This window comes from Nilaparvata lugens, chromosome 8 (genome assembly GCF_014356525.2).
Source record: "Nilaparvata lugens isolate BPH chromosome 8, ASM1435652v1, whole genome shotgun sequence".
NCBI classification, from domain to species: Eukaryota; Metazoa; Arthropoda; class Insecta; order Hemiptera; family Delphacidae; genus Nilaparvata; species Nilaparvata lugens.
The window spans coordinates 4,305,304-4,328,117 of record NC_052511.1 but is presented as its reverse complement, the minus strand read 5'-3'; the positions used below and the strand labels follow the sequence as shown (position 1 = coordinate 4,328,117).

Here is a 22,814-nt window from a genome sequence, read left to right as displayed (position 1 = left end):
CAGCCAAGCAGCCGAGACAATAGAACAATGGAGTGGCGGTCTCATTCGCGTTCATCAGCAATAATAACTCCAGTCACCAGTAAAAAGTTTCCAGAAACTTGGTGTACTACCATATTAATGACTTTTCATGATGATTTTTAATTATTTAAAAACATTGTTGACATTCTGAGCCTTCAGGCTAAACTTGGGGTCGCTGAGAACGAATCTGCAATCAGAATTTCTCCATCACTAAAAATAACGAAAAAACCCAGCTGTTGATCTTCCGACAACCGTTAACAGTTATCCTGCAATGCAGATGCAGAAACACCTGCGCATAGGGTTTCTTTGCAGGTGTAGATTCTTATATATATTTTAAAAAATGCGGCCGAAACACTTCCAAGCCAGACACCCATCTCAAATGACAACAACGCCAAGCTGTGAGAAACCATCCTGCACTGCGGCGCTAGGTTTAAGGTCGAAACTTAGTGGAGCGACGAAGTTAGAAGGTATCCGAGAAGGTAACTGAAAGTGTTAAAAATTAGTAATGTTCGTTAGGACATTACTTATTCTTAGGGAGTGATCATATTGAATGCGTATATGCGCAAGTGCACGCTTGGTTTTGCATGACCAAGCGTGCAGATGAGAAACAAAATCTGGTAAGAGCAATAGGAACATTCACACTGAACGCGTGCACTTGCTGGTTGCGTTCAGTGTACTTGCATGTAGCTGCTCACACTGAACGCAACTATCAAGTGCACGCGTTCAGTATGAGTGCTCCTATCTCTCTTTACAGATTTTGTATCTCATCTGCACAATGTTCATGCACAACAATGACCCTTAGGCTAGTTTCACACACATTCGGTTCGTTTCGTTTTCGGCGAATTCCGATAAGTGTGAAACGGTAATTCGGTACCGAAAAGAAGCCGCATAGAACCGAACGCCCATTTGACTCTAATAAATTCCATCAGGTTCAAATTCGAAGGGCTACTTTCACACACATTCGGTTCGGTTCGTTTCGTTTTCGGCAAATTCCGATAAAGTGTGATTCGGTTTGAATTCGGCTCCAAAAAGCAACCGCATAGCACCGAACGCCCCCTCGACACGAATAGGTTTTATCATATTCGAATTCGTTGCTAGGAAACCGGAAATAAAAACAAAGTCTTTTACACACGCTCGCTTTTTTTGTTTTTATTTCAACCTGATATCATGATTATAATGTTTAAAAATGTCAAAATCATAAGGTCGATTCATTTCTGTTATTTCTCTGGAGCATTTTTTTTCTCAATGAATAGTTTGCTAAAAAAATATGAAGATAAATTAAAACTCAGGGAAAATTTTTATTTTTTTATTTTTCCATGAAAATGACATGATTTTATTAATGGAGAGGAGAGATGAACGTTATGTGCCATGTGTCATAATTGAAAAAAAAATCAATTCAAAAAAATAATCACTCTGAACGTCCAAAATTAATATAATCAAAAATAAACTATTCAAATAGTTCACAATCTTAAATTAAATTGAAAATTTTGTTGTTCAAGAAATCACATCTTACTATTTGAAAGATGCTTTTATATTTTATTACCAGCATGAACTGTAACAATCCAAATACAGCTGTGTTTGAGAAGAAAATACCTAATTAGAACCGTACGAATTAAAACCTAATATGTATGAAAGCTTCATTCGTTTTTGGCAACGAACCGAACCGAAAACGAACTGAACCGAATGCGTGTGAAGCTACCTAACTGTTGCTGAGGCAACCACATCTGGAAGCCATTACACTCTTTTCAAATTTCAATGATGCAGAAATTAGTATATCAGTGGTACAGAGAACGATAACAACGGAATTTTGGTTATATTGACATTTCGAGTCAACAGAGTGACTTTCCATATGGGAAATCCTATATTTCGAGTGAATATTTGTGTCTTACTATACAGAGTGAGTCATACGTATGGGAACCCATCAATAAGTTGGAGACTGTTGTAGATAAAATACTGTAACTTCCAGGATAAGTTATTGGTCGAATACTCTACCTTTTGACGTACAACTGAACTCCAACCTCTCGTAAGGGAGTGACTTAGGGGTTGTAACTCGAATATTTTAAATGTGAACACCCATTGTGTGTTCATCATTTTAAAGGACTTTTTGAAACAAGAAGATGGCATCAATAAAAATGTTATTTGATACTTGTATCCAGAATGGCAGCTGATTGAAGTTTTAGATTTTAAAGAAATGATTGGATACAAGCAATTTTGAATAAAAGTATCATAGAACAGTATCAAAAAGAAAAGTATAATACTTTTCTTTACTTTTATGATACTTTTCATAGAAAAGTTATTGATTATTCATAGAAAAGTATCATTGATGTCATCTTTCTTGTTTTAAAGAGCCATTTAAAATGATGTACTACACAATGGGTGTTAACATTTGAAATATTTGAGTTACAACCCCTCATTTCTTTAATATACGAAAACTTCAATCAGCCGCCATTTTGGATTCAAGTATCGTACAGAACATTTTTATTGATACTATCTTTCTTGTTTCAAAAAGACTTGTTTCAGTTGTACGTCATAAGGTAGAGTATTCGACCAATAACTTATTTATTTCATTGACAATATTACAAATCATAATTATAATAAATATATAATATGATTGGGACAAGACAACAGGCATAGCCCAAAACTGTCTTCTCCCAATTTTTTACAAATAGAAGTTTCAAAAAGAATAAGGTTAAGATTTCACTTTCACTTCAAAAAGTTCAATTTCCACTTCAAAACTAATGACTAAACTGAAAATTTTGAATTTTGATATTTAAAAACTGATTAAAAACAAAAATATTTCACTCAAATCTCTACAAATTGAAAATTGTATCCTGAAAGTTACAGTATTATGTCTACAACAGTCTCCCATACATATATATGACGCACTTTGTATGGAAAATCCTATATTTCAAGTGAATAGTGTGACATACCAAATGGGAAACGTGCCGTCCCGCTCCTTCTTGAGGAGTTTGTCTCGCATGTTCTCGTAGAAGACAATGCGAATGCCCGAGTAGATGAGATGTCGGTAGATGGCCGGAGTCACACCTCGCCACAGCTTACGGGCCCCCTCCTCGCGGGCTATCCCCACCGCTGTGCCCAGCATACCCCGGTATGGCAACTGACAACACACAACACACGTTTCAAATCAAATCAAGCCTTATTTCAATTTATTTATTCACACACACACACACACACACACATACACACATAAGATACATCAATATGAAATAAAAATTAATTACATCAATAAAAAAACATTACAGTATAAAATAAATAACATAAATATGAGAACACATTACAATATTAGAAGGCAAATTATACATGTTATGTGGTGAAGAAGGGTAGAGGATCAAAAGTTCTTCCAACTATGGCTATCCATCTCATAGGAAGGCTTTCGATCCTTGGAATTTTTGGAAAGGATTGGGAAAGGTATGTGATAGAGCACAAGTAGGGGAAGTGAGCGCACTAATCAGAAAAGTTCTCTGTTAACTTTCTCAAAGGTAGAAGAAGTAGTTAATTTTGATCCAAACATTGATATCTGTTTTTACTGTTTTTGTTATCTTGGCACAGCTAATAATTTGTTCAGGAATTTTATTTATAATTTTAGTGCTTAAATATATGAGTTGTCTTCTAATATTTTCAATGTTAGTATGATAGATTAGGTACTTATTAGAGGTGGGTCTTAAATTGTATTGATTATTGATAGTATTATTAGTGCAAATGAAATTATTTTTATATTTAAATATATACTTCACTACATTCATTACATACAACTGTCTAACTGTCAACACGTTAAACTCTTCAAAAGTCAGGTTGGTTGGGAAAAGTCTAGGCTTATTTAAGATTGTTTTAATGATTGATTTTTGAATTATTGTTTTCATCTGCAAAATTGAACAGAGATGGCCGTAGAACAGAAAATGTCAACATACAACACACGTTTCATTCAAGCAACAGAATGCAAGAGTTTGCTTATACAAGAGCAGTACGCTTCCCGTAGCATTGCCTCCGTCACTGAAGTCTTTTCCTCCTCTTTTAATAAAAAAATTGAGTCGATATCTTCAAATACATAGTTGAGATAGGCCTACAATTGTGCTGTAAATAGTAACTTTAGCCGGTTAGAGTAGAATATAGAAGCAATTGAAACGGCATATAGGCAAGGAATGGTTTGCAGGGTAATATACACAGCTTTGCAAAAACATCAGGCTTCAGAGATACTAGATGGAGGAAGCTCCCTACACACAGAGATTCTTCAAGAATGAGGGAGTTTCACTTTTTGTGTAGTTGAGAAGTTGATATTGTGGTAATTATTCATATTGAATGAAAAAGACTAAGAAATTGTCAAAAAATATAATGAATATAAATCAGTGGTTTTTTTGACAATTTCTTAGTCTTTTTCATTCAATGAGGGAGTTGCAACGTATCACCAATGGATTGATTGATTGATTGAGTACTTTATTTATGTATGTAGATTAAAATATATACTGGCTTATACACTTATATACAATAGCTTACAATACAGCAAAATTATAGATGAATTTACATAATATAGACTAAGAAAATAATTATTGAACTGTATATGATATGAAGAAGCAATTTGTAGTATAATAACTATAGATAATAATTATATTGTTATGCATCTACATAAATTGGCGGAGCTTTGGACATATCAATGTCCATTCTTCGGAAAGAATATTAAAAATATCCTCCCCACCAACTCTCTACCAAAAAAGGAAAGAAAAAAATTTCCAATGGAAAGAGCATGTTGAACGGATGTCAGCTGATAGGCTGTGTTGTGCTAAATGGACGTAGCTCCAAAAAGCTCCTTGTGTATCTTTTCCAATGCAACACGTTGTTTTAGACAAGGTATGGTTCGCGAGGTAATATTCACGGCTTTGCAAAAACTTCAGGCTTCAGAGACCATAGATGGAGGAAGCTCCCTCGAAGCTACCAGAGCTTCCTTTGAAGGAGGTTCTCCCTACACACTGAGATTCTTCAAGAATGAGAGAGTTGCACCGTATCACCAGCAATGGATAGAGCATGTTGAACGAATGTCAGCTGATAGGCTGTGTTGTGCTAAAAGTACGTAGATCCAAAAAGCTCCTTATGTATCTTTTCCAATGCAACACGTTGCTTTAGACAAGGTATGGTTCGCAAGGTAATATTCACGGCTTTGCAGAAACTTCAGGCTTCAGAGAGCCTAGATACCTAGATGGAGGAAGCTCCCTGGAAGCTACCAGAGCTTCCTTTGAAGGAGGCTCTCCCTACACACTGAGATTCTTCATGAATGAGTGAGTTGCACCGTATCACCAACAATGGAAAGAGCATGTTGAACGAATGTCAGCTGATAGGCTGTGTTGTGCTAAATGGACGTAGCTCCAAAAAGCTCCTTGTGTATCTTTTCGGATGCAACACGTTGCTTTAGACAAGGTATGGTTCGCGAGGTAATATTCACGGCCTTACAGAAACTTCAGGCTTCAGAGACCCTAGATCCCTAGATGGAGGAAGCTCCCTAGAAGCTCCCAGAGCTTCCTTTTAAGGAGGCTTCCTACACACAGAGATTCTTCATGAATGAGAAAGTTGCAACTTATCACCAACAATGGAAGGAGCATGTTGAACGAATGTCAGCTGATTGGCTGTGTTGTGCTAAGAGGACGTAGCTTCAAAAAGCACCTTGTGTATCTTTTCCAATGCAACACATGCTTTTGAGAAGATACAAAAGAGCATCTGTTGTTCATGTTTCAGTGAATAACTCAACCTGCATGGTTCACGGGGTAATATTCACGGCTTTGCATAAAACAACAGGCTTCAGAGATCCTAGAAGGAGGAAGCTCCCAACACACAGAGATTCTTCATGAATGAGAGAGTTGCAACGTATAACGAGCTAAAATATAGTAAACTATAGAGTGGCTGAGTGGCCGCTATTCCTGTTACGAATTGAACGTGGGCAGCCATGACAGAGAGGCAAGACGCGGCGGAAAATTTGAATAGCCCTATTGATATAATGGAAACTTGCATAAAAGACAAGATGCAAATAAGTTATATTTCATAAATACTACATTGAATTTTTATTGAGCATTTTAAATATATGTATTACAGTTGTTATGCATCCATAAAATTAATATTGTTTGAATTGCTTTACTTGAAGCCTTGGTGAAATTAATGTAGCCTAAGTTACAGTGTTAATACTGCTTAGCCAAGTGCAAGTGCTCTACTAAGTTGAAATGCCATACCGTAACTGCAAAATTATGATTTTAGAAATTGGATTATTTTTTATGTTATTTTGAGTAGGTAATTCGAAAAAAACTAGTATATGAAGACGTTTCTTTGATACCAGCTTACAGTACTTATCTACATTATCTCTAAGTTCAATACAAGAAGGCAAAGTATGATAGTCAAAAAAAATAACAAACTACGGCCGTTATTAGACGGTAATATTTCTGTCATATGGAGACATATGGAATAAGTTGTACGAAATCATATTTTCATATTTTTTCATGTTACCGTCTAATACTATTACTATCTAATACCGGCCTAACATGATCATATAATATTAGCTGATGTCTATAATTCATTCCAGTCAAGTTTGCAATACCATCATCATCATAAATATAATAATTAGTCATATAAATCAATCTAATTCACAAACACACCTATTCCTGCAGTGGCAGACTGGCAATAGAGGCTTTTCTTGCCTCTCTCTGTCATGTCTGCCCTTAGTTGGCCGTGTAACACATTGAGAGCGCTGAAAGCACACCAACAGCCGCTCTATGGTTTACTTTATTTTAGCTCGTTGGCAACGTATCACCAGCAATGGAAAGAGCATGTTGAACGAATGTCAGCTGATAGGTTAAAATTGTGCTGAAAGGACGGAGGTTGGAAAGAAATGACCCTCTGAGTCATTTTCACTGTGCCGGTGAATAAGAGGTGATAGTCTGATCTTGGTCTTTATTTCTTGTTGAACGGTGCGAATCACAGTCTGGCACAGGTATTCTATCTATTCTGATACATTCTATCTGGCCTCAACTTCACCCATATGACTTCGTATCTTTTCGGATGCAACACGTTGCTTTTGAGAGGATACAAAATAGCATCTGTTGCTTATGGAAAGATAAATTGAAGCTTCTTGTGTATCTTTTCGGATGCAATATGCTGCTTTTGAGAAGATACAAATCATCTTCTGTTGCTTATGGAAAGATACATTGAAGCTGCTTGTGTATCTTCTCGGATGCAACACGTTGCTTTTGAGAAGATACAAAATAGCATCTGTTACTTATTGAAAGATACATTGAAGCTCCTTGTTTGACTTTTCGGATATAACACGTTGCTTTTGAGATGATACAAAAGAGCATCTGTTGCTTATAGAAAGATACATTGAAGCTCCTTGTGTATCTTTTCGGATACAACACGTTGCTTTTGGGAAGATACAAAAGAGCATGTGTTGCTTTTAGAAAGATACATTAAAGCTCCTTGTGTATCTTTTCAGATACAACACGTTGCTTTTGAGAAGATACAAAATCAGTTGCTTATGGAAAGATACATTAAAGCTCCATGTACTTCCATGTACATCTTTTCGGATACAACACGTTGCTTTTGAGAAGATACAAAATAGCATCTGTTGCTTATGGTAAGATACATTGAAGCTTCTTGTGTATCTTTTCGGAAGTAACACGTAGCTTTTGAGAAGATACAAAATAGCATCTGTTGCTTATGGTAAGATACATTGAAGCTTCTTGTGTATCTTTTCGGATGTAACACGTAGCTTTTGAAAAGATACAAAATAGCATCTGTTGCTTATGGAAAGATACATTACAGCTCCTTGTGTATCTTCTCGGATGCAACACGTTGCTTTTGAGAAGATACGAAATAGCATATGTTGCTCATTGAAAGATACATTGAAGTTCCTTGTGTATCTTTTCGGATACAACACGTTGCTTTTGAGAAGATACAAATCACCATCTGTTGCTTAGAGACTCGTCTGAAAACGCTTGAAAAATGCTTCGAGCGGCTTGGCCCGTAGTTCTACATTACTTTCTGTAACGTGTAACATGCGCAACTCTGATGTTTGCACGTTACACACCAACGATGTGACGACAATGTTGACTGTCAAAGTAAGGAGTGTTTGAAATAGTTTTAATAAGGTGTAAGTAAGGAATGTTGGAAAGAGTGGCATGGGTAGAGAGAGATAAGACTACTCACGTGTGATGTTGTTTTGCCATTGCTTTGAGCCGCTGCCTCTCCCTGGATCTGCAACCTCGTCTTAGTTAAGTCCAAAGGATAGGTGACTGCAACAACATAAAACAGGCAGTTGAGTAAAAATAATCGAATAAATATTCATAAACAAATAGAAATATTTATTTATGGAAACTTAAGGATTTAGCTTCCAGCTACCAGCTATCCAGGACATTCACCTAACGCTGAAGCTCTGCTCTGCTGTATGGGGTTCTGTGAAATTATAAAATGAATAAATAAAATAAATTAATATATAAATAGACTACTAACAACACGGTACAAGAAAAATAAGGAATACGTTTTTATGTCACTTCAGTTAGTTCCCATGGAATAATTTGTCATCTCAAAACAACAAAATCTATCGCTAAATATAATTAAATATTTGAATAAAAACACAAATATGTTGTCAAATTCTACACTGTTGTTTTATTTAGTACACGACCAAGGTTTCTTGACCACACCGGTCACATTTTCAGTCAACTTGAAAATGTGACCGGTGTGGTCACGAAACCTTGGTCATGTACTAAATAAAACAGTGTAGAATTTGACAACATATTTGTGTTTTTATTCAATTATGGAACGGTTCTACAATATTGACAATGACTCAGTCGAATAATTAAATATTCTTAAACAGCTTGCAAAACTCTTCCAGATTATACAAGGGGCCGTGCTCCCTAAGCATCAAATTAAGAACTTGACAAACAGAAAACTTGACGTACTGAGATCTTAAAGAATTTAAAATAGGCCTATAACCATCCTCGGTAAATTAAGAATCTACATGCAATATTTCAAGTTAATCAGTCGAGTAGTTCAGACTTATTCCATACGTGTATAATAAGCCAATTCTTTCCTTTATTACAGATGGTAGAGTATAAATGAATAAACTGTGAATATTCTCTGGTAAACAGGGTCCAGAATAGAAAACTCTTCCCAACTACACAACCTCGATAAAAATGAAAAAGCTAGGGATGTAATTTCAAATGTTAATAAAAGATGCAATTCAAATAGATTATTTTTTATCCCTTGAAAAGTAAAGTTGAAAAAACTACTAATGTATATTGTAGATGATGGAGTGTAGGTAGATGAAGAAAGAAACTGTGAGTATTCTTTGGTAGTCAGGTTTGAGACTAAGAACTCTTCTCAAACTGAAACTGAGCTAGCTATTAGGAACTAATTGGCCGAGCGAAGTGAGGTCTAAGATTCAAGTCGACGGTTTGGCATTTCTCTTAATGTTTATATGTTGAGCATTTACGGCGAAACGCGGTAATAAATTTTCATGAACTTTGACAGGTATGTTCCTTTTTTAATTGCGCGTCGACGAATATACAAGGTTTTTGGAAATTTTGCATTTCAAGGATAATATAAAAGGGAAAAGGAGCCTCCTTCATACGCCAATATTGGAGTAAAAATCAGACTAGAATTATTCATCATAAATCAGCTGACAAGTGATTACACAGATGTGTGGAGAAGCCAGTCTATTGCTGTATTTCCATAAGGTCTATATAGTTTCAATCAGGTACTTGAGGATGAAAATACAACGTGAGGTCTACTGTTCATAGAACTACTAGTATTAGTGAGTGATAATGAGAAGCTAATTGCACCATTCAGATAATCATGCAATATTCGCTACATCAATTTGAGCTCCATAAATCAATGAAATCTAACTGCATCGATGTACGAAGCTGAAAATAAACAATTAACAAAGATTGCTTGAGCAATTTAAAACAGTTTTTTATTCCATAAAAAAAGAAATCTATCTGCATCCATGAAAAAAAAACATCACTAACATTGCATGAGCAACATAAAACAGTTTCTTAATTGATCGACTAATAAATGACTGAAAAGCTAGTACACGATAAAATAATCTAGAACGATGACATAACAGAGTGTAGCAATCACTGCTAAATTAATTGGTTCATCAGTACTTCTAATTGCATCGCTATCATCGAAATGAAGTTCTATCACTAATGGTAATGAATTTTCTCTAAATCAATTCAATCCAATTCCATTGCTGTCTGAGGGCCACAGCAAAGAAATAGAACAAATTTCATTTAATTGCAAACTGAGGGTCAAAGTATAATTGAACAAAATATGAGAGGGATTCATTCAATCTATTTCAAGTGAATGAAATTATTACAGATCATATAAATAAGATTGGGATAAACCACGGTAGATAGATAAACAGATTGGGTTAGAACAGGATTGGCCCAAACCAACGTCTTTTTCTAATGTCGATTGAAAATATCAGCCTGAGCCTTTATAAGCATAGGCATTTTATACCTTTATATCAACGATTAATGGAACTCTTGACAGTTACCTATCTGGTGAGATGTAGTAATATTTATCCATAAGTCATGAAAACACAAAAATATAGTCAAATATCACGGATTTATTTGGAGAAAAACACAAAAATGTTTCAACAACTAAAGATGACACCATTGTGATCACAAACATTAAAATTGTGTGGAATATCAGTAACAGATAATTTATCTAGTTTTGGTTTACCACAGGGTACAGTACTGTCCCCAGTATTATTTTTGATCTATTTGAACGATGCTCTAAAATTGCCTATACCAAATTGTACCCAGATTTCTTTTGCTGATGATACAGCATTAGTATTTTCGGGTGAATCATGGCCACAGGTGTATCAAAGTGCTAATGATGGCCTAAAAATTATGAAAAATTGGATGGATGACCATATTTTAACAGTCAACTTACAAAAGACAAAATATATTACTTTTTCTCCTACATTAGCGGGTCAACCTGATGATTCATTAAAATTAAAAATGCATACTGATTCACTCAGTTCAAATATCAGGATAAATTGTTTATGCCAACAAGTTGAGAAAGTCATGTCTATAAAATACTTGGGAATAATGGTGGATAGACATTTGAAATGGGATTCTCATATTAATTATTTGTGTTCTAAACTTAAATTTCTTATATACAACTTTTACAAAATTAATCAATTAAAAGACCTTGACATAAAGAGATCAATTTATTTCGCTTATGCCCACTCATTATTTCAATATGCAATTGAGGCATGGGGTGGTGCATTTGATACTCATTTTAATAAAGTCTTCACATTGCAAAAGCATCTTATAAGGGCAGCACTGGGTAAAGCAAGGCGATACCCGAGTAGGAAAATTTTTGAAGAACTAAGGGTACCCACACTTAGGCAGTTATATGTGATAAAGATTGTTTCGCATTTAAATAAAAATATAAGTAATTTAGAAATAAGGCATACACCATACCAAACACGACCAGCAGTATCAAACATTTTTAATATAAATTTTATTAAGTTAGTGGTGTGTAGACACCAATTCTCTTATTTTTGTAATATATTTTCGAACAAAGTTCCAATTATTTTCATAATTACAAAAATTACTAAAAAACTTCTTAAAGAAATAAATATATGGGTTGAACAAAATATTTATTATAGACTACCTAAATTCTAATAGTTTCATAATTTCGTTACCAGCTCCATTTTGGTTATGTGTTGAATGAGATTTCTTTTTTTTGTCATTGTACTACCTATTGGATTTTTGTTACTTTCAATTTCTTTATTTATATAATTTAATTTCCTGTATGAACTCACAGCCAGCGCACAAGTTTACTTTGATGGCTGTGCCAAGTATGAGTAAAAATGTATTTCATCTCTTTATTTGTGTTGTACATTGTACATTGGTGTTGAAACATGTTTGTGTTTTTTTCGAAATTGATTCGTGATAAATTGAATAATTTTATTCCTGAAGTGAATTCGGCGGTATTCGAATAGATCTTGTGTTTTCATTATCAATAAATATCACTACATCTTACCACACTCTGTGTCAGAAGTTTCAATTACCGTTGATATAAAATTTTAATATAGGCTACCTATTACGAATAACACAAGGATTGTTCTAGTATTTTATCTAGAAATATTTTCACATCAGTGCTGTTTGTTACATAAAAAATATCAAAGAATTACTTTGGATTACAGCACAAAAAGACAGACAATATATTGGCCCATATGAATAAAATCAGAGCAAATGCTCATGAGCAAGAGCATGGAGCATAAGGTTTTGCTCATGAGCAAAAGGTAGAAGCAAACGCATTTGCTCATTTTTATATGAATAAGCTTTACCTTATACTACCTTATGCTCCTTAACTCTGGAGCAAATGCTCACGTATTTTAAAGATTTTTCATCAGCTGATTCGCTTTTGTAGCCTTCCTTTTTTTTATAGCTCACGGAAGCGCTAAATATGCAAGTAGGGGGCACCGCTTGTGTTTGCGTCGTCTGCTCTGTTTTCTATTTATTTATGAATAGAGTTTTAGGTTAGTTTAGTTTAGAATTTTGAAATAATAACGTGAAAAAATGTCATCTCTATAATAATCTTCAGCATATTCTTATAATATCAATAGCCTTCTTATAATCGTCTACACTCTCATCTTCTTAAATGCCTATTTCCTATTTTGTGATGGCTATCTTTATATCAGGTAGCTATCTTTTGTAGGGATAATGGTGATATATATCATGGTTGGATCTAAAATGAGTTTTATAGTTCTCAACTATTGGTTGTGATCATATCTGGTATAGTTTCCTCTTCCTGACACGAATTATGAGCCATTTTACTATGAGCAAAAGGTGATAAGCTGCTTCAGACTAGACCCACATTTTTTGAAGCATTTGCTTCAAAAGTTGAGCAAATGCTCTAGTTTATTCATACAATTTTGAGCAAAAGCTTTTACTTTTGAGCAAATGCTCAAACTATTTTTTTGATGAGCATGAGCAAAAGGTTTTGCTCACGTTTATTCATAGAAAATGAACCAAATGCTCCATATTTTACACGAATAAGCAAATGCTCAACTTTATTCATATGGCCCACTGTGTCAGACTATGATTTGCAATGGTTTCGAATTACTGGTATGTTTGCTTGTAACTCACTAATTTCTGCTATGCTGGCCGCAACAACGGACACCAAATATGTACACCAAAATGCATCCGCATAATTGTATGCAGGCGGCTTATGCGTGGCAATAGTCGTATGCACCATGGCGCCATTCACCTAACAACACAAACATCAAGCAATCAATCATTTTATTCAATTCAACATAAAACAAAAATCAAAATACAAAAACAATACAATCGAAATACAAATTTCTAATAAAATACAATAACATCAAACATTAACATGATTTATATACGATTGATTACTAACAAACCAAGAAAGAATGATAAAACACTAGAAAAACAAGATGAAAACTAAAGGTGTCGAAACACGTCTGTAATTTTTTCAAAATAAATACATGATATTAGACAATATCTGGTATTTTGACAAAAAAGGACACTTGATAAGACATTATCGCACGAAACTAGTCAGCCCCAGGATGTTATCTGTTTTGTTTTTCAATCATATAAATGTAATCATATTATGTAAATTAACAGAACTCATTTCCCACACCCAGACTGTGTGAAGGGAATATTCACAATATTTTAATTGTAACTGCAGATGTATTTTATTTTGTGGATGAAGATTTATTTTATTTGATATTCCGTTATTGTTTCAAGGCTAGATAGATAAGGATAAATTGATATATTTTGTGATCATGAATAGTCAAAAAAAATACAGTATGATTAACCTGTTTGGATTGGAATAGAAATTTATTTTATTAATAATTTACAAAGGGAAACTTTCTAGAAGTATTTTAAGCTTAGATGTTGATGATGGAATGAATGATAATACAAACATTTCAATTATTTCCGAGTTGGTTGGAAGTTTGAATTTGAATAAAACAAATCATTTATGAAACACAAAATTAGCTCAAAGTAATGAGGATTTGAGTTAAAATTAAAAATAGGCCTACGATTTTGCAGATTCGATTGTGGAATAAAACACTTGTTCTATAGTGAGGTCCACGTTATAATGTCAGTGGAGAAAAACGTTGCCGATCCTCTGTCTTGTCAATGCTTTCTATAGACGGTAGCAGATACAGGTTATTGATGTAATATCAACTGTTCATTCTCGTTTAAAATAATCAATTATATTTTATTAAGCAAAAAATTATATTTTTCAATAATTTCATGATAAATTTTCATAATTAAGATGAAATATTTTGTTAAATAATTATTAATTCTACATTGTTAAAAGATGATCTGGCAACAGAGCGAAGCGAGAAAGAGATAACGCTATCCGCTTTGTTGAATTATAGACAAGGATAGCAATACCATGGCTAATCAAACACTGCCATTATAACGTGGACCTCACTATAGTTTTGGAGCATTAAACAGTTGTCTGTGGTAATGAAAAATGAATTAGATTACATGGTGAATTAGTCGGAATTGAAATGAGAAATGATTTTGAAAAAATAGAAACGTTCTAGAAGTTTTCGTGCGGGGCTTTGCCAATTGCAAACAGTTTGGGGACGTCTCATGCTTTGGTTTTGGCTGGTGGAGTGGAAGCAGTTTCAAATACATGGAAAATCGCCAACATTGGATACAGGCAAATGTATTAAGTGTCAACGCCATGATTCAAGTTTTTTCTTCGTCCGCTAAATTGGAATGTTTACATTTTCAAAGGGCAGTCTTCTTTGAAAAAAATCTGGTGTGGTACACTCACACAACTTTCCTTGCTCATTGAACTATAAGCCTCATTCTTATACGAGAATGATTTAGGGGAATAACATAATGACGATTGACGGCAACATATTTGAAACTACGATCAGACTTCTGTATATGTGTTATTGTTTTCAGAGTACTTTTTCCTTTGTGTAAATTGTGAAATTCAATATTTTTCAAAAGTCGTCAAAACAGCTGTTCTACAGATGAAATATCTCGACTATGTGTTCCTTTTATGAACTGCTCTACCTACCTACCTCATGCACGAGAAGGAGGCTACAAAGTCCATTTCTCAAGGATGGGGTGGACCCCCCATTAATTTCCCAGAAAGGAGACTCATTCCAGGTAATAGAGACGATAAATAACTATACAGGGTATGAATTTGAAAAAAATCGGTCAAGTCATTTTTGAGAAAATCGTGAAAAATATGGTTTTTTAGTGATTATCCGCCATTTTTCTCAATAATATTACGGAGCTCCTGAAATTTTCCCAGAGATGAGACTCATGTCAGTTGATAGGACTTATAAATAGCTATCTATGGTATGAGTTTGAAGAAAATCGTTAGAGCCGTTTTCGAGAAAACCGTGAAAAACGTGGTTTTTTAGTAATTATCCGCCATTTTTTCCGCCATCTTGAATTGAATTTTATTGAATTTCTTATTGTCGAATCCTCATGGGACCTTAAGTTTGAAATTTCAAGTCAATCGGTTAATTAGGAATGGAGTTATCGTGTTCACAGACATACACACATACACACACAAACACACACACACACACACACACACACACACCCAAAAATCATGTTTTTGGACTCAGGGGACCTTGAAAAGTATAGAACACTTGAAATTAGGGTACCTTAATTTTTTTTGGAAAGCAATACTTTCCTTACCTATGGTAATAGGGCAAGGAAAGTAATAATATGAAATTTATAAAGAATAAAGGTTATTGGCTCAAAGCGAATTCATTAAGAAGTATTAATTTACTATCAAATCATCTCAATTGAGAACAGATAGCAGATATTTATTGAGATTTGTGGATAGAGAAATATTTTCACTGTTTGAAAGTTTGTATGTATGTAATTTATGAATATTGTGAATATACGGTTTTATCTTTATTTATTTATTCTTTATTGATTCATACAATAAGTACATAATCAAAAATGATAGGAAGAGAAAAAATAAGGTAACCTTGTGCTATTCCTCTCCCAAATTTAAATAAGGTTACACATAGTCCGAAATAGGTTAAGATAGATTCAATTTCTATCTAAATTTGGGAAAGGAACAGTTTTGGGCTTTAAGCCTGTTGTTCCTATCCCAATCATTCATAGTTGAGAATGATACTGTATCTATCAATATAATAAATAAATAAATATTCATATCTTTAACTGTATCCACAAATAAACAATTCTTAATGAGATGTATTCTTATTCCAGTCTACATATTGAAACACTTGCATGCATATTGTGACTAACAATATCAAAAATGTTGTTAGAGTGATATTTATGGAGAGCAATCAATTTTTAAATCAACTGTTACATGCATTTTTTATCGTCAAATAACTATCTCATTTCAATTATCTGCTGGATTGTGTTTCCAATCGATAAAACCGTTAAGTCGTAATCTGATCGTTGCGAGTCGTTAATCTAAAATGAAGTTTCGTTCCACTTTAAATTTGAAACAAAAAAATCACAGCCCGTTATTAGAAAACCCATTTTGAAAATGTTTACATTTCCATGAAATTTCGGATGAAGATAGTACCTCAATCACCCATTACGGTAATTGACAAGGTGACGTCATCATCACCCTGAATGCATGAATAAATTTGAAATTTCAACTAGAAAATTATACAGTTTAAAGAAATCAAATTCTCTGTTCCCCTCAGCCTCTCTATATTCAATCATTTTATAAATTCAATCATGAATAAATTTGAAATTTCAACTTGAAAATTATACAGTTTAAAGAAATCAAATTCTCTGTTCCCCTCACCCTCTGTATATTCAATCATTTTATGATGATGGAACTGCATAATCGGATGAAAAATAATGTAAATCTCCTTCTTATAAATTAGTAATGGATGAGAAAATAATTCAATCACTCGGGAAAAGCTTCTATTTCAGAATGATTGAGCACCGGGAGCTTCATTTTATTCATAAGGGACAAACTATCGTATTTATTACTTTCCTTGCCCTATTACCATAGGTAAGGAAAGTATTGCTTTCCGAAAAAAATTAAGGTACCCCAATTTCTAAATTTCTATACGTTTCAAGGTCCCCTGAGTGGGTATTGGTCTGTATATATATATATAATATATATATATATATATATATATTATATATATATATATGTGTGTGTGTGTGTGTGTGTGTGTGTGTGTGTGTGTGTGTGTGTGTGTGTGTGTGTGTGTGTGTATGAGTGTATGTGCGTCTGTGTACACGATATCTCATCTCCCAATTAACGGAATGACTTGAAATTTGGAACTTAAGGTCCTTTCACTATAAGGATCCGACACGAACAATTTCGATCAAATGCAATTCAAGATGGCGGCTAAAATGGCGAGAATGTTGTCAAAAACAGGGTTTTTCGTGATTTTCTCGGAAACGGCTCCAACGATTTCGATCAAATTCATACCTAAAATATCATCGATAAGCTCTATCAACTGCCACAAGTCCCATATCTGTAAAAATTTCAGGAGCTCCGCCCCATCAATGCAGAAAGATTCTTAATTATCAGGCTTCAGATACAATTGAAACAAAAAAAATCAAGTGGAGTAGATTGAGCATGAAAATCTCTACAATTAATGTTCAGTAACATTTTCACCTAAAATTGAAAATAAGCTTTAAATTCGAGAAAATGTGATTATTCAATTGCAAATTATTGTTGATTCTATTAAATGATTCACTATGAAGAGATAGCAGACCTCATGTGTGTCTCCAGCGTTATTGCCCTGTCACCAGCTGGCTCGAATATTTGTATAGTAGACTTGAGATGCGCGGGAACACTAGCGTCAGTGATCAATTTTCATAACGGCAAGGAAAGTTGTGTGAGTGCGCCACACCAGATTTTTTTGTTGTCTGTGAATGCAAATGCGGTAACGGGATGTGAAAAGAATTGCAGCTGACTATTCATATCTTAGAATGGATTTCACCTTCAAAACTCTGAATGGATGTAGTAGTGCAGAATGAATGGCCAATCCAAATGGCAAATTGAACTTATCATTTCTATTGAATCTTAATAGAAAGCAGAGCATGCTTCTCATCGTAGAATGCTTTCATAAGGTTCTTCCAACGTGGAATAGATGTGAATGGCTTTCATAAGGATCTTTCAACATGAATAGACACAGCTTGTGTTAACTATAAAAGAGTTGCTGATGTATTTTGAGCATTTAGGCAAGACTATCAAATACAATATCATAGAGAAACAATAGCGTAAGTAGATATCCCATGGTTTAGGGCGTTTATGTTGCAGCTTTTACTGTTATCTTAAGCCGATTACTGTTGATTATTGTCGATTTTTACTGTTTTGTTGGGGTGAGAGTGTATGAACGGCACAATATGAAAGACTACCAGCGTCACACAGCTTCACGGGAAACAATTACATGGACTATCGACTTCAGATAACAGTAAAAGTTGCGACATAAACGCCCTATACCATGGGATATCTATTTATGCAATAGTTTCTCAATGACAATATGTATGTACATCAAAATTAAGAATCAAAGTACACTTTTTAACATATATATTTTTATTTTACACAACATGTTTCAACTTTAAAGTAATTATCCATATTGAATGAAAAAGACTAAGAGATTGTCAAAAAACCACTGATTTATTGATAATTAGAAAGACCGGTTTCGGTTATCAGAGATTGACAATGGTGTAATAACCGAAACCAGTTTTTCTAATTATCAATAAATCAGTGGTTTTTTGACAATTTCTTAGTCTTTTTCATTCAATACCGATAATTTAAGTACTGTTGGTATTCTTAGTTTCCTTCCATTTTTTTAGCCATTTTTTCTAGCAATAATGAGGTCTAATCCTTGTGCTATCATAAATAGCCATTGAGTAGACAATCTGTGTTTTCTCTGGTATAACTTATAAAATAGCTTAATAGATAAAACCACTTCACTTATATCGGCTACCTTATTCAAATTAATAAAAACAATATAAAACTTGTAGCTAATGTTTTAATAAAAGGGTACTACAAGTTTTATATTGCTTTTTGACCGAGCGAAGTGAGGTCTAAGATTCAAGTCGACGGTTTGGCATTTCTCTGAATGTTTGAATGTTTATATGTTGCGCATTTATGGCGAAACGCGGAAATAGATTTTTATGAAATTTGACAGGTATGTTCCTTTTTTAATTGCGCGTCGACGTATATACAAGGTTTTTGGAAATTTTGCATTTCAAGGATAATATAAAAGGAAAAAGGAGCCTCCTTCATACGCCAATATTAGAGTAAAAATCAGACTATAGAATTATTCATCATAAATCAGCTGAAAAGTGATTACACAGATGTATGGAGAAGCCAGTCTATTGCTGTATATCCAAAGGTCTATAGTTTCAATCAAGTACTTGTGGATGAGAATACTGCGTGAGGTCTACTGTTCACAGAACTACTAGTATAGAAGGGAAAAGGAGCCTCCTTCATACGCCAATATTAGAGTAAAAATCAGACTATAGAATTATTCATCATAAATCAGCTGACAAGTGATTACACAGATGTGTGGAGAAGCCAGTCTATTGTTGTATATCCATAAGGTCTATAGTTTCAATCAGGTACTTGTGGATGAGAATACTGCGTGAGGTCTACTGTTCACAGAACTACTAGTATAGAAGGAAAAAGGAGCCTCCTTCATACGCCAATATTAGAGTGAAAATCAGAGTATAGAATTATTCATCATAAATCAGCTGACAAGTGATTACACAGATGTGTGGAGAAGCCAGTCTATTGCTGTATTTCCATAAGGTGTATAGTTTCAATCAGGTACTTGTGGATGAGAATACTGCGTGAGGTCTACTGTTCACAGAACTACTAGTATAGAAGGAAAAAGGAGCCTCCTTCATACGCCAATATTGGAGTAAAAATCAGACTATAGAGTTATTCATCATAAATCAGCTGACAAGTGATTACACAGATATGTGGAGAAGCCAGTCTATTGTTGTATATCCATAAGGTCTATAGTTTCAATCAGGTACTTGTGGATGAGAATACTGCGTGAGGTCTACTGTTCACAAAACTACTAGTTAACAAAATTTGATTATGAAATTATTGAAAAATATAATTTCTTGCTTAATAAAATATGATTATTTTAAACAAGAGTGAGCCGTTAATATTACATCAGTAAACCGGTATCAGCCACCGTCTATAGAAGGAATTGATAAGACAGAGGATCGGCAACGTTTTTATTTATTCATAGACAATAGATACAATGCAGGAAAAAACAACAGGCATTCGCCCAAAACTGCTTTAAACCTTAATTTGGAATACACAGTCTAGAGGTTATGTAAATGATAACTTAATTCACACACTATTTTGAGTTTAAAAAATGTATGTACTACAATAATATTTTGAATTTATCAGATTAATTAATTTCAAAATACAAATCCAAACAAAAATCTTCCATCACAAAAAATATTAAAAATTTCACTTAAATCGACAAATTATACTCATGTTAAATTTTCTCTTATCTTTCATACTCATATCATTAATTTCTTCAATTTCTCTTCTTCTTCTTCTTCTACTACTTTCTCATCTCTCTTACTCTTCTCTTTATTTAATTCTCTACTCTCTCTTTTTCATAACATTATCTTTATTATCTACTTATAATTATCTTAATTTATATTATCTAATTTAATTATATTTTAACTTCCAACAGTTAACTGTTTTTATTTGTAATACTTATATTATTGTTTATTTGAATACTGTTGTATCTTGTTTACTTGTTTTGTATTGTACTGTTGTTTAGTGCAACGGGTCTATCGAGACCTAGCACGTCATAATAAAAATCAATCAATCTCCACTGCCATTATAACGTGGACCTCACTACACTAATCTTCTAACAATAGAGTAATCTATTGGATTCCTCATTATTGTATAGTGAGGTCCACGTTATAATGACAGTATTTGATCAACTTTGGTTTTGCTATCCTTGTCTATCATTCGACAAAGACGGTGGTACTATCCTTTTCTAGGTCCACAACGATGACAATTATGTTTTAGACAGTGTAGAGATATAATTCGTTGATGCAGAGAATCGGCATCGCTATTCTTCTATCTTTATTCACTGCCATTATAACGTGGACCACACTATAGTGAAGTTTTTCAAGTTTTAAGTACTGGAATCAGTAGTGATAGCTTCATAACTTGTGGTGAAATAAACAGAGTGGATTCGTAGAGCAGACAACAAAACACTAGAAACAATCGCGGACCTTTGAATGAAAACCCAGCCTCATTTCCAACTTTGGTTTGTTACCGCCAGACCAAGACATCTTTTTGCCGGCTGTCAGCTGTCATGTTCTTCAAAACTATTGATCTGCTCGCACTAACTTGGAAAGTGTAACCCCCCTAACCCCCAATAATTTCCCTCTCAACCCCTAAAAGTCCCCCCGTACCTCCTATGGATCCCCCCGCACCCCACAAGCACCAACCTACAAATATCATTACACGACCCACGCAGTTTTGTATAGGAATCGGATATACTACTTCCTAGTTACTTCACTGTTTGGATATACTACTAAAAAATGTATAGTTTATGTCTCTTTAGTGAGGTCTATGTGTTTTTTTTTTTGAAAAGAGAAAGTGACATAACCTAAATTTTGATTCAGCAATCTGGTATACTTCCTATAGTCAGGTCCACGTTATAATGGCAGTGTTTAATTAGCAATTGTATCGCTATCCTTGTCTATCATTCTACATTGTTAAAAGACGAACTGGCAACAGAGCAAAGCGAGAAAGAGATAGCGCTATCCGCTTTGTTGAATGATAGACAAGGGTAGCAACACCAATGTTAATCAAACACTGCCATTATAACGTGGACATCACTAAATGTAGGCCTATACTATAGAATAATAATAATAATAATAATAATAATATCGTGTGACCTGGCTGGCTCAGGTCTGGTGTCAGAGTTTTCAGGTCGCAACTGATCAATTACAGGATCTCACGACCTAACAGGTTAATTTAATCATTATTTATTATATTTATTTTATCATTCAACAAAGTCAATAGCGCTATCTCTTTCTCGCTTTGCTGTGTAGCCAGATCATCTTTTTTGTAGAAAAACTAGGCTGAGCCTGTACTATTTCTCTCCAAAAATTTTGATAAAATGTTAATGTTGTCCAAAAGATAAGGTTATGTAATCACACACTGCTTCGTCCCTTGATTTTCGGTCCAGGAATGATGATTTAAAATTTTGAATTTTGAAGGTTGATTTTATACTCCAAATGAATCACAGAATGTATCACAATGTAGAATTAATAATTAATAAGCAAAATATTTAATCTTCATTATGAAATTATTGAAAAATATAATTTCTTGCTTACTAAAATATAATTGATTATTTTAAACGAGAATGAACAGTTAATATTACATCAATAAACCTGTATCAGCTACCGTCTATAGAAGGCATTGACACGACAGAGGATTGGCAACGTTGTTCTGCTATCTTTCTTCAATGTCATTATAAAGTGGTGGATATACTACTAAAAAATTAATTGTTTACATCTCTAGACAAGGGAAAACAAAAATGTTTTGTTGTAGAAATAGTGTAAGGGAAACATTTCAACTAAGCATTTAGTAAGTAGAAATGACATGTTATTGAATTGACTGTTCTTACAGTATGATGAATACTCAATACTGTTTATTAATTTCTTATGAAAACAGTTGAGCTGGATTTTCAAATTTCAGTATCAGTGTACTTGCCAGGTACTGTGAAAATATTATTCCCATTTTCTAATGAGACTAATGATTCC

At 33.9% G+C, this 22,814-nt stretch overlaps 1 protein-coding gene across 5 annotated transcripts in view; it reads right to left on the bottom strand.

Moving 5' to 3' along the window:
- The window catches only part of LOC111064312 (mitochondrial uncoupling protein 4), a 71,037-nt gene that overhangs the window by 18,548 nt on the left and 29,675 nt on the right, over nucleotides 1-22,814 (bottom strand). For all 5 annotated transcript variants that reach the window (XM_039433765.1, XM_039433763.1, XM_039433762.1 and 2 more), the window contains exons 2-4: nucleotides 13,176-13,296; nucleotides 8,215-8,300; nucleotides 2,949-3,136 (exon numbers count right to left, since the gene is read on the bottom strand). In XM_039433765.1, the coding sequence (XP_039289699.1) occupies nucleotides 2,949-3,136; nucleotides 8,215-8,300; nucleotides 13,176-13,284 (383 nt within the window). In that variant the 5' untranslated portion in view covers nucleotides 13,285-13,296. The remainder of the gene's footprint in view (nucleotides 1-2,948; nucleotides 3,137-8,214; nucleotides 8,301-13,175; nucleotides 13,297-22,814) is intronic.